At 42.3% G+C, this 13,179-nt stretch overlaps 1 protein-coding gene across 1 annotated transcript in view; it reads left to right on the top strand.

Annotated features, from left to right (window-relative positions):
- Positions 1–1,446: 1,446 nt before the first annotated feature.
- The window catches only part of rab2a (RAB2A, member RAS oncogene family), a 100,521-nt gene continuing 88,788 nt past the window's right edge, over positions 1,447–13,179 (top strand). The window contains exon 1 of the mRNA XM_041190373.1: positions 1,447–1,594. Coding sequence (XP_041046307.1) covers positions 1,549–1,594 — 46 coding nt within the window. The 5' untranslated portion in view covers positions 1,447–1,548. The remainder of the gene's footprint in view (positions 1,595–13,179) is intronic.

Here is a 13,179-nt window from a genome sequence, read left to right as displayed (position 1 = left end):
AGGGGGAGGTGATTCTGTGTAAGGCCAGAGGGCGGCCATTCTGGGTGGTGCTCCCAGGGGGCGGTAATCCCTGGGGGTGTCTCAGGGAGTGGTAATTCCTGGGGGTGCCGCAGGGAGTGGTAATTCCTGGGGGTGCTGCAGGAGGCAGTAATTCCTGGGGGTGCCGCAGGGGGCAATAATTCCTGGGGGTGCAGCAGGGGACGGTGATTCCTGGGGGTGCCGCAGGAAGCAGTAATTCCTGAGGGTCCCACAGGGGCGGCAAATCTGAGCATTGCCAAATTACGGTTGATGCAGCAGGGGGCAGTAATTCTAGGTGGTGCCACAGGGGATATTGTCAGCGGCAGCAATTCCTGGGAGAGTCACAGGAGCAGGGAATTCCTGGGAGTTTTTTTAATTCTTTCATGGGATGTTGACGTAGCTGGCTCAGCCAGCATTTATTGCCCATCCCTAATTGTCCTTGAGAGGCTTATAGGGAGCTACCTTCTTGAAGCGCTTCAGCCCATGTGGTATAGGTACACCCACAGTGCTGTCGATTCTGACCCAGCAACAGTGAAGGAACGGTAATATATTTCCAACTCAGGATGGTGAGTGGCTTGGAGGGGAACTTACAGGTGGTGGTGTTCCCATGTGTCTGCTGCCCTTGTCCTTCTACAGCTCGCAAGTTTGGAAGGTGCTGTTGAAGGAGGGGCAATTCCTGTAATTCCTGTGGGTGCTGCAGGAAGCAATGATTCCTGGAGGTGCTGCAGGAGATGATAATTCTGGGAAGGGACAGGGTATGGTAATTCCCGGCGTTGCCACAAGGTCAGTAATTTGGGTAGTGTCTGCGGCAGTAACTCGAGGGGTGTTGCTGGGGGAATTAATTCCGGGGAGTGCCGCATGGGGTGTTAATTCCAGGCAGTCTTGCAGGGGTGCAGTAGTTCCAGGGGGGATGCAGGTGGTAACTCCTGGAAGTGCCACGGCAGTGGTGGGGGGGGTAATTCCTCGGCATGCCACAAGGGCGGTAATTGCTGGGAGTGGCATGGGGCAGTAATTCCAGCCAGGGCCATGAGGGGCAGTAATTTTGGGTGTGCCACAGGGGGCGAGAATTCTGGGCTGTGGAACAGGGAGTGGAAATTCCTGGGGTTGCCACAGGGGGCAGTAATTCTAGGGGACCCAAAGGGTTATCCCGATCACTGCAGCATGGGGCGATAATTCCTGACAGGTGCCGCAGGGGGCCGGTCTGTGCCGTGGTAATTCCTGGGAGGGCTCAAGTGGCGGTGTGCGCGGCGGTAATTTCTGAGGGGTGCCGCAAGAGGCGCTGTCTGGAGCGGTAAACCCTGGAAGTGCCGCGGGGGACGCTGTGTAAGGCGGTAATTCCTAGAGGTGCCGCAGGGGGCTGCTCTCTGGAGCGGAAATTCCTGGAGGTGCCGCAGGAGGCAGTAATTCCTGAGGGGGCCGCAGGGGACGCTGTGTGGGGCGATTCGAGCTCTCGCACTTCCGCTGCTGACGTCGGCAAGAGCTGTTATTGCTGAGGCGGAGGCTCGAGAGCGCAGTGACCGTGGACTCAGGATGGCGTACGCTTACCTTTTCAAGTACATCATCATTGGGGACACAGGTGAGCTCCGAGTTTGAGGCTGCGGGCCTGCACAGCGGCCTGCCCCCTGGGGATTGGCTGCACGGAGGGAACCGTACTGGGGAAGGCAGCAGCAGCAAAAGGCCTGGGCCCAGCGGCTGCCAACTCACCTGCTCCCCAGTGCCGCTTTCAGCAGCCTCAGGAACGGGGAATTGGCCTCAGGAGGCCAGTGACCGGCACTGGGGAGGCTGCGTCCCGCTCAGCGCCTCGTCTTGCTGCTGTTCTCCAGCGAGGAGACTACAATCCCGGAATTGGGGTGTGAGTTGGGCACAGGGCCTGAGGGCCAGACCGAGACTGCGGGTCCGGTTGGCCGTTTCTCCTGGTTAAACCCTGAGCCGACTCTTGCTGGGAGAAACGAAAACACGAACTTCAGCCAGGCCTTAACGCGTGGCCTCTGCTGAGTTTGAGCCTGGGTCTGGCTGCTGGCTCGGCTCGGTTTACGAGGCCAGGCCCAGTTGTACCGTCTGCTCCCCCCAGGATGGTGACACCGGGCGGAGGATGAATGAATGAACCTGGCGCCGTTAAAACTGGAAAGAGTTTATTTTCCTTTCATATAAATGTAACCAAAATCAGGGTCACTTGCACTTTTGGAGTGAGCTGGCGGAGAGATTTGATAAAATTTTGTGTTGCTTTATGGAGAAATATTTCTGTCGTACCCATTGGGTGATCCTTATTCCTGAATTTGAGAGAACCAGCTTTTTTAGTTATGGTTTGAGGGATTGAGAGCTCGCAATGGAAGGAATAAAAATAACATTTTAAACAGAAGGAAATCTGAGCAATTGGAATAATTGGTAAAATGGCAAAAGTGCTTCTCTTCTTCCGCCCACCCCCAAAAAAACTATCATCACAAAAAGCTGGTAGTATGTATTGAGCAAGGGAATGTACTTGAAGTCTAAGGTTCGGGTGCATCACTCTTGGTAAACGTCACTGGCTTCATTTCATAGGCCCATCATAGTTTCCACCTTATTAGAAACATTTGCCAGGAATAAAACAACTTGCAAAGCAACAACTAGATTTATTTCAGTGTGATGTGTATAACAGTGGTTCATTTTTTCTTGAAGCACTTTGATGAATCAGCCCTGGTGAGTGCTGCATGCTATGCTTTTGTATTTTACCTCTTCAAAGATCAGTGCCCCTGTGCTGCTTAAACTTGTACTTACGTTAGCATTGATAGTTGAACTTTTGTATCTTTTGGCTTCAAAGTTCAATGATCCTCTTGAAACAAAAGTTTAGATTTTCTTATGACCTGATATCAGGTCTCTGACACCAACCACATTTGAATTTTATTATGTTGTCTGGCTGTGAAGCGGAGGAAATTCTTGTGGTAGCAGGATAGTTCTCCAATACAGTATTGTTTTGCTGTTGTTCATATAAACAGTTAATCAAACATGTTTTATGTGTTCTTGAAAAAATCCTGCCAATCTTTGAATTGTGTAGTAATGGTTGCAGTGTACAAGGTAAAACACAAATGAAAGAAAACTGGAGTGTCACTTTGTGACCGAATAACATTGTAAGAATTAAACAAGCACAAGTTCCACTGTATGATGTTGGAGTTACAAGGGTTAAATTGTGATTAAGGGTCATAAATTACATAGACCTGGCTTGTATTCGCTTCAATATAAATTAGCAGGTGATCTAATTGATTAAAGGATCTGATAGAGAGAAAGACCATTTTCCTGTTTTCCTCCGAAAGGGTCCAGAACAAGGTGGCATAACCTCTTAAATTAGAGCTAGGCTATTCAGGGGGTGATGTTGGTAAACATTTAACAAAGATGGTTGGAAATCTGGGGACACTCTCCACCCCCGCCCCCTCCAAAAAGTTATTTTTGGCTGGAGCAGTTGAAAGTTTTCAGACTTAATTTTTTTTGTTAGCCAAGAGTTATGGAACCAAGGCAATAGAGTGACAGATAGCAACAATCTAATTGAATGGTGGATTGGGCTTGAGGGTCTCAATGTTTCTTTAATAGTCAAACAGTTCTGCCGAAAGAATTGAAGGAATATTGTGAGAAAGTCTTAGCAAGAAGGACCATAAGCCGATCGGGTCTCATTAGCAAGAAAATTTGGAAGTGGCATACCAATTCATCATTATACTTTGTGTTCTTAGCCATGTTATTAGTGCTGTGAAGGATCTTTTCAACAAAATTGAGCATGTCTGTGGGAAGAAAAATATTGAGGAAATTAGGCATGAACTTTGGGGAAGGAATAGGTGTAGAGGCTAAGGCAATGCTTAAAGGGCTGGGTGGGGGTTGGGCGGGTCATCTCCCTCCTGGTACATTAATATGGGTGAGAAATGTAGACTGTTAAACACTTATTTGTAAAGTACCTTGTTGGAGCAGTTGATGTAGCTTGAGTTATTTAATCTGACAAGTGACTTTAGGGAAGATGAAACTCAAAAGATTTTGACCCCAGAGGTGATTTATGAAGCACCAAGATATCAATTCAGTATGGCAGTCCACACTCTTTTTTTCATGTCAGTTATGTTCTGACACTTTCATTTTTCTATTAGCAGTGAGCCTGTACTATTTCATTTATGCTAATATACTTAATTGTCAGACTGGTTTTCCTCCATAAACTTGACCATCACCTTTCCCTAGACATGAATTTACTTTCATCCATTTTTGCTCATCTATTCCACTGAAATGCTGCAGTTGTACTGTTATACAGAGCCCTATGTAATAGCAAAATATAATCCTGGAATGTTCAGACTAATATGAACAGAGCGTACCTTGGACATTGACTTCAAGCTAGGTTGGCCAGAAACTGACCACTAACTGAGGCTGTTTTTTCTGCTAGTTTAATCCAACTAGTTAAGTGTGTAAAGAAATGTATAGCTTTCATGGGAAACAAAATGGTTGTAATCATAGTACAAATAAAAAAAATTGCATAGGCAAATAAGCCAAATTGCTAGATAGGAATAAGGCTGATAATTACCTTTGCAGAACCATAAGTCTAAATAACCAGCCTGCTCCTGCATGAGCTGTGTAATTGCTGAAAATATAACTATTTGGTAATTCACAGCAAGATAGACTCAAGATTATAATGGAGATTGACTGTGGTGTCCACTGTTGAATGTGTTAATTTATCTGGCACAACATGGGCAGCTTATCTGATCATTTCAGATTGTTCTATAAATTTTAAAACGTTCTATATTTTGGAAGTACCTGTTTTGATTTGATTACTTGCTTTTTTGATGTCAGTCTTGCCTCACAGGTGGGAATCTTTGTCTGAGTCAGAAGATCAAGTGTTCAATCCCAATCCAGAGATTTGAACATCAAATCAGGGCTGACACTTCAGTGCAATACTGAGTGCTGTACCATTGAAGGTGCCAGCTTTCAGTTAAGATGCTAAACTAAACTCTGCTTCCTCAGGTAGACTATTTTGAAGAATAGGGAAATTTTCTATTGTCCTTGGCTAATATTTCTCTCAGCCAACACCACTAAAACAGACCCAATCATCTGGCCATTCTCATTGCTGTTTGTGGGGGCCCCCTGTATGCAAATTTCCCAGCATTACAACGGTAACTACGTTTCAAAAGTAGTCTATCAGGGCACAATGTTTTGGGGCATGCAGAATGGTCTCCTTTGCTTTATGATTGATTGTTAAGCCAAAAGTTATACAAGGAAATTGTTCTTCCGCTTTTCCACTCACCATCCCTCCCGAAAGGGCCTAGTTTAAAACTCTTGTGGGTGTGTGTAAAGATAAAAGCTAGATCTGATCTCCCTTGTTTACATTACCAACAGCAAGCAGGAAATCCTGTTGATCTGCTTGAAGAATTAAAACTCTTTATTGGGTTGTTATCCTTCGTGTAAGTAGTGCCTGACTCTAGGCAGCTTATGTCAAATGAAAACTTGCTGCTTTGTAAATCTTATTAGTTTGATATTATAACATTTTATGGGTAGTGTGTCTCAAAACGGGCAACCTAGGGACCGAGTCTGTCATATTTCAGATAATGCTGGTCTTCGGGTCAGCTGGATCGGGCCCAGCTGGTTTGGGTGGGGTCAAGGGTTGCTCGAACTGCTCTTGAGCGTGGGTAAAGACAGGAAGGTGAAGCCAATAACTAGTCAACATGCCAGTGCAGCACCTAGCCGAACAAGTTAGTAAGTTATTTTATTCAAATAATTAAAATTCATGCATGGCAGCTTAAAATCTAGTTTTTAGATAGTTGGATTTAGATGCTACTTGGGAGCTAGTCTTGTTCAAATTACAAATTGTTCACATTGCTGCTATGAATGGAGACCTATAGTGTACAATAATTCAATACTGGATAAAATACAAGTGTCCCTTACAAAGGGAGAACTGGCTAAGCTTAATTGGGTAAATAGACTAAATGGTATGGAGGTAAATGAACAGTGGGAAACCTTTAAAGAAATAACTCAATATTCAACAGAATTACATTCCACTCAGCGAGAAGGAGCCATCCATAGCACACAGATTCAGGATAGTATTAGATGAAAAGAAGAGACTTGCGGGTTGGGATTGTTTTAGAAGCCTGTAAAGGGGCTACCAAAAAGTAGATATTGTAAATCTTGTTTCTGTGTATAAATGTGATTCCTGATGCATGCCAGCAAAGTAACACCAGTGAAAGAGCAGCAGCTCTAATAAATTTCTTGGTTATGGTTTTGAAACATGATCTCTTTGGATATTGTTTACACAATTAGTTTGCTGGGCTTAATGCTACTTCTGTATTGGTGCTCATCCACGAGTGGACACATGACCTCCCAGATTAGCACTTGTGGGGACTTTTGACTTTGAAGCACCCGTTACTTTACTGCAACTGTTTGCTATTGGCGCACTGTTGGAGAGGCCCATGTTTCAGCTTCGCTGGCTGCTCTCAGGAGCCAAGGAATGTTGGACCCTAATTTCTGCCAAATTTTGTAGCGTACTATCATTGTGGAAGTGCTCCACACGTCTGTGGCATGCTATCAACACAAATTCAGCGGCATCCTTTCTCTATTTATCTTTTACATATAGTTGAGTACACAAAAGGTCTGGATTTTCCAGGTGGTGAAAGCAGTGGCACTCATCGTTGATCTGGAAGAAAACTGCACACAAGGCATGAATTTCACCTGATTCAATGTTAATTTGAATTTGCTGCTGAGTAAACGAGATTCTCTGCATCCAATAAGTGTCATCAAGCAGTCAATCACATTGAAGAAATTCTACCAGAAAATTGGGAAATAAAATGCACTGATTATCCTTCACTTTTTTTTATAAATTCTACAGAGCGTGAAATAAAGATTAGGACATACAAAGAAGCTGAAATGCCTCACATTTTAAATATCATAAAACCATGATATTGCAATGGAAAAGTTTTACATTACACAAATATAAAATTCTTTTTCCAGGCCAGAGGTTGTTCTGCAGAAGTTTATGACTTAGCTCACTTCTCAAAAAGCCAATAACACCTCATTAACAAGGTGTAACTTTTCCAGGATTTTAATAGCGATTACAGTTTAAAAGGGGAACTTCTCATAAATTCAGTAATTTTCTAATGTTTTACAGGGTAATAAGTGAGTGCTGGCTGTTTTGCCATTGTTACAGCTCCAAAATTTGAGCCATAGAAGCCATCATATATAATATAATTGTTGAGTTGCTGGAGGCATGGAGATGTTATTCCAAGACATGGGCCATAAAGGATGCCTAATGTAGCATTTGAAGTTAGATGTTGTGAAGTTTTTAATATACCTGGCAGGATTAAATTTTTGTTTTACCACACGGCTCCTAGGTTAGGAGTAATTAATCATCACATTTCAGGGACTATAAGAAGTGTGTTTGATAGATAATCTGGATTTTTGATTCCTTTTGTTATAATTTTAGTATGACAATTAATATCACTTCAGTTTATTTTCTGACTAATGGTTCATATTGTTTGACCATTCTATCACACGATTAATATGATACTGCAGCAATTTTTCTTTCAGTTGCAGTTTCTGGGCATGATACTTGTAGTTTGAAAATACTTGAGTACTTCAAAATAGGTCACTTTAAAGAAGAAACAGTGCATACTTGGATATAACTGACCAACCATGACTTGGGCATCTCTTCATTGGCATCTATGGCTGCCATTTATCATGATCTGCAAGTTTGTGTAGCCTAGCTGGGAAAGAGCACAGATTCTAGATAACCATGGACTAAAGTGGAACGGTTAGGGGTATTTCCAACAAATTGGAGATTTTATCATTATTTCGCTGTTGCATATCTATTGGGGGAGAGAAGTGTTTTCAGTGTGAAGTTAACCATGTGGTGGTTCATCACTGGCACCAATTTTCAAGAATAATTCATTTTTGTATCGCCTGAGGCTGTGTAAATGAAATTTTAAGTATTGTGTGATGTTAACATTAGAGACTTGTTTCTATCAGAATCTTAGTCTTTGAGGGTTGGGGTTGGGAAGAGAAGAGCATTGATGGTGAGCTTGCTGTTTGGTTTTGTGAACTGTTACAGCCTATTGCTGCTTAATTAATTTGTGGCAAGCATTCTTATTCTGTTGCCTGATTTCCTAACTCAACCATCAAGATCCAGGAAGTGATCCTTTAGCTTCTAATGAATTGTAACTTTTATACTAGGTATAAATTGGATAGGCTGATTTTTTTTATTGAATTATTTGTAATATTGCTGTTGTAGGAAAAAATACAACCTAATAAATGTTAATGTGTGAATGCTTTGCTTGTGGGCTTAATTCATGTTCAATTGTTCCACTACCAGCGATAGACCTGTAGCCCTCATTAGATTTCACCCTGGTGTTCTGTTGTTGAAAATGTCAGCACTCGATCCTAAATCTGAAGAATGAAATACTTGGACTGCTGGATGTTCTTCATATTAGAAGTGTGCATAACATGAAAGTTGGTCCTCTGCTCAATTACAATTTGCTACAGTTCTGCTGCCAACTTTGATTCAGTGTGGTTCTAATGTTCATTAGCTACTGTTAATTGGTTCTTGCTCAACTAAAAAAACTACAGTGCTATGGGGCAAATGAATTTTTCATGGAAGTATGGAATGAACGCATTCAACTTAATTAATTGACCATGACCACTGGTGAAAGTTGTAGAGCTATGTAGTTTAAAACTTGATCACTTAAAATGTACCAAAATGTGGTCACTGATTTTGGCTTTCATTTTTTGATTGGATAATAAGCAGGAGTTCAGTGCAATAATGAAATGTGGATTATATCAGTAGGATACTTGTTTCTAAATTCATTTTTGAGGTTTTGAAATGGCAACTGATTGCACACCAATTAGGAATATATTATCTTGAAATGTAAAGAAAATATCGGAAGGGTGCACCTGACACCTGTAGGATGTTCTTTCGGCAGGCTGCACAATCTGTACCTGCATTCTTATCCATGCAGCACAATATTTCATCTGCTCGGGGGTTGGGAGTGGTCGTAATGTATTGCATCACTGTAGCTGACTTGAGGGATTTGGAGCAGCTGGTTTAGAATTGTTTTTAAAATATACTCACTAATAAAAGTTTAGAGGTACTTAAGAACATAACATAAATAGCAGGAAGTGTTCATCCAGCCTGCTCTGACATTCAATATGGCTGGTCTGATCTTGGCCTCAACTCCACTACTTGTCTGTTTTCCATTACCCTTGACTCCACAATAATTCAACAATGTCTGTCTCAGCATTGAATATATTCAATGACCCAGCCTTCACTGCTTTCTGGGGAAGAGAATTCCAAAGACTAACAGCCCTCAGAAGAAATTTCTCCTCATTGCTATCTTAAGGGGGGGGGCTCCTTATTCTGAAACCATGTCCCCTAGTTCTAGATTTCCCCCAGAATGGGAAACAACCTCTCAGCATCTACCCTGTAATGATCACAACTCCTTCTAAACTCAAACTGCTCACTTTCCCTCAAGACCACCCTCGATTCCAGAAATTTCAGCCTAGTGAATCTTCTCTGAACTGCCTCTAAATTGTGTCCCTCTTTAAGGTTACCAAAACTCTATACAGTACTATTGATGTAAGGGTCTTACTAACACCCTGCACAGTTGTAGCAAAACTTCCCAACTTTCATACTCCTTCTTCATGGCAATAAAGACCAACATTTCGCATGTCTTCCTAATTAATTGCGTTAAATTTGTCTTTTGTTTGAGGACACCCAAATCCCTCTGTGTTGCAGTATTCTGTAGTGTCTCCATTTAAATCTCATTTTCTTTTCTGCCAAAGTGGATAACCCCACATTGCCCACAGTATACTCCATCTGCCAAATTTTTGCCCATTCACTTAAGCTATCTATATCTTTTTGCAGACTCCTCACAACTTGCTCTCTAAACTTTCTTTGTATCGTTGGCAAATTTAGTTACAATAGACTTGGTCTCTTCATCCATGACAATAGAGATTGTAAGTAGTTGAGGCCCCAGCCCTGATACTACAAGTTGCATTTTGCCAATCTGAAAATGACCAATTTATCTTGACATTGGTTAACTAGCAGGAAACAATCTTCCATCCACGCTTATATATTGCCTCCAAAGCTATGAGTTCTTACCCTATTAACTGCCTTTTGGAAATCCAAACACTGCATCTACTGCTTCCCCTTTATCCACCCTGCTCATTATACACTCAAACAGCTCTTAAGTTGTCAAACATGATTTCCCTTTCACAAGACCATGTTGATTTTACCTGGTTGCATTATGGTTTAATGTTCTTCTATTACTTCCTTAGTAGGTTCCAGTGTTTACCCAATGGTGGATTTTGGCTTAACTGGTCAATAGTTTCTGCTTTCTGTCTCCCTCCTTTCTTGTATAAGATAATTACATTTGTAGTTTTCCATCTGTTGTGACGTTTCCAGAGTCTAGGGAAATTTGGAAGATTGCAGCCAATTCATCCACATCTGTGCAACAAATTTTAAGATCCTAGGGTGCTGGCCATTAAGCCTAGGGGACCTGTAGCCATTAGTCCAATTAGTTTGCTGAGTACTCCTTCTCCAGTGAGTTTAACTTTTTCCCTCCCTGCTTTTCTTTAATAGGTTGCTTTTAGTGTCTTCCAATGTGAAGACAGATACAGCATATTTATTCAAAATCTCTGCCTTTTCCTTTTTCCCCATTAAATCCACAGTCTCACCTTCTAAGGGACCAGCATTTACTTCAGTTACTCTTCCTTTTCATTTATTTGTAGAAGCTGTTACTGTCTTTTTATATTTCTGGCTAGTTTACTCTCATCTATTTTCTTTTTCAGTCTAGTTTCTAAAAATAGTCCCAAACTTCTGGCTTACCATTTAGTCTTCACAGCATTGTATGTCTTTGAATTTGATGCCATCCTTAACATCCTTAGTTAGCTATAGATGGCTCATCTTTCTCAAAGCCTACCTTCCTCAATGGAATGTATCTGAGAATATAGCATCTCAAATGTATTTTGCTCCTTACATCTTAGCCATAGTCAGGGCTATACAGCACAGAAAAAGGCCCTTTAGCCCATTGTGTCCGTGCCTGTCGTCAAGCATCTATCTATTCTAATCCCATTTTCCAGCTTGGCCCGTAGCCCTGTCTGCTATGATGTTTCAAGTGCCTCATCTAAATACTTAAGTATTGTGATGGTTCCTGCCCCTACCACCCCCTCAGGCAGAATGTTCCGGATTCCAACCAACATTTTTCCTCAAGTATCCTCTCAACCTCCTGCCCCTTACCTTAAGTCTATGCCCCTGGTTATTGACATCTCTGCTAAGGGGAGAAGTTTCTTCCTATCTGCCCTAATATGCCCCTCATAATTTTGTATTCCTCTATCAGGTCCCCCCTCAGCCTTCTCTGTCCTAAGGAAAACAACCATAGCCTATCCAGTGTCTCTTCATAGCTGAAACGTTCCTGCCCAAGCAACATCCTGGTGAATCTCCTTTGCACCCTCTCCAATGCAATCACATCCTTCCTATAGTGTGGCGACCAGAACTGCATACACTACTCCAGCTGTGGCCTAACTAGCATTTTATACAGCTCCAACATAACCTCCCTGCTCTTATATTCTATGCCTCGGCTAGTAAAAGCAAGTATCCTCTATGCCACCTTAACCATCTTATCTATCCATGCTGCTGCCTTCAGAGATCTATGGACATGTACACCAAGGTCCCGCTGACCCTCTGTACTTCCTAGGGTTCTACCATTCATTGTGAATTCCCTTGCCATGTTAGTCCTCCCAAATTGCATCAGCTCACTCTTTTTAGGATTAAATTCCATTTGCCACTGCTCAGTCCATCTTACCAGCCCATCTATATAGCCCTATAATCTAAGGATTTCCTCCTCACTATTTACGACACCTCCAATTTTTGCCATCTGTGAACTTACTGACCATTCCTCCTATACTCACATCTAAATCATTAACGCACACTACAAACAACAAGGGTCCCTGCGGTGCACCACTCGTCACAGGCTTCCAATCGCAAAAATGACCTTTGACCATCACCCCCTCCCTCCTGCCACTGAGCCAATCTTGGATCCAATTTGCCAAATTGCCCTGGATCCCATGGGCTCTTATCACCTTGACCATTCTCCCATGTGAGGCCTTACTGAAATCCATGTGGACTACATCAACTGCACAACCCTTATCTACACAACTAGTCACCACCTCAAAATTCAATCAGATTTGTTAGACATGATCTCCCCCTGACAAAGCCATTGTCCCTCGTAACGTTAACTGTATTCCTCTCCACAGATGCTGTCAGACCTGCTGAGTTTTTCCAGGTATTTTTACTTGTATTATAATCACTGTTCCTAAATTTTCCCCTTCTGGCACTTGACCCGTTTGCCCCATCTCATTCTCTGAACTAGATCAGGCAGTACCTCCTCCCTTGAGCCAAAAACATGTTGATCAAGAAAATTCTTCTGAACAGCTACTCTAAAGAGTGAAAAATATGTAGCACTTTTCACAACTACCAGAAGTACTTTTTGAAGTGTAACCACTGTTGTAGTGGAAATGCAACAACACAAACTCCTACAAACAGCAATGTGTTAATGTCCAAATAACCTGTTTTGTGATGTTGATCAGAACCGTGCGAATGATTCATCTGTTTTTTCTTAAATAGTGCCACGGGATCTTTTACACCCACCTAAGCAGACAGGTGGGTCCTTGATTTAATGTCTCATCTGAAAGTTAGTACCTCTGACAGTGCAGCACACCCACAGTACTGCACTGGAGTGTCAGCCTTGATTTTTGTACTCAAGCTATGGGACTTGAATTTAGAAACTTGTGCTTCAGTCAAGAATACTACCAACTGAAACAGTGTCTGGTTCTCTATCCTAATCAATATTAGGATAATTAAAGCCTCCCATTATCATTACTCTATAGTTTTTTGCACCTCTGTAATTTATATTCAGACTTGCTCCTGTTACATCTGTGTCCTATGCCTGTGAACTTATAAGGAATATGGACATTTTATTTTTAAAATGCAGCCTGGGATATGGGCAATTTACCTTGACAAGATGGACTTGGTGGGTATTAGGTGACATTTTGTGTTGGCTGTACAGACTGGTACTGCCTACTACCTTGGGCATGTCCCTGGGGAAGTCATTGAGATTTAAACAACCTTCCCCAGATGCTGATGATGACCCCTGTCCATTTCAATTAGTGTCTGAGTAACAA

Source organism: Carcharodon carcharias, chromosome 6 (assembly GCF_017639515.1).
Source record: "Carcharodon carcharias isolate sCarCar2 chromosome 6, sCarCar2.pri, whole genome shotgun sequence".
NCBI classification, from domain to species: Eukaryota; Metazoa; Chordata; class Chondrichthyes; order Lamniformes; family Lamnidae; genus Carcharodon; species Carcharodon carcharias.
This window is presented reverse-complemented; position numbering and strand designations above follow the sequence as displayed.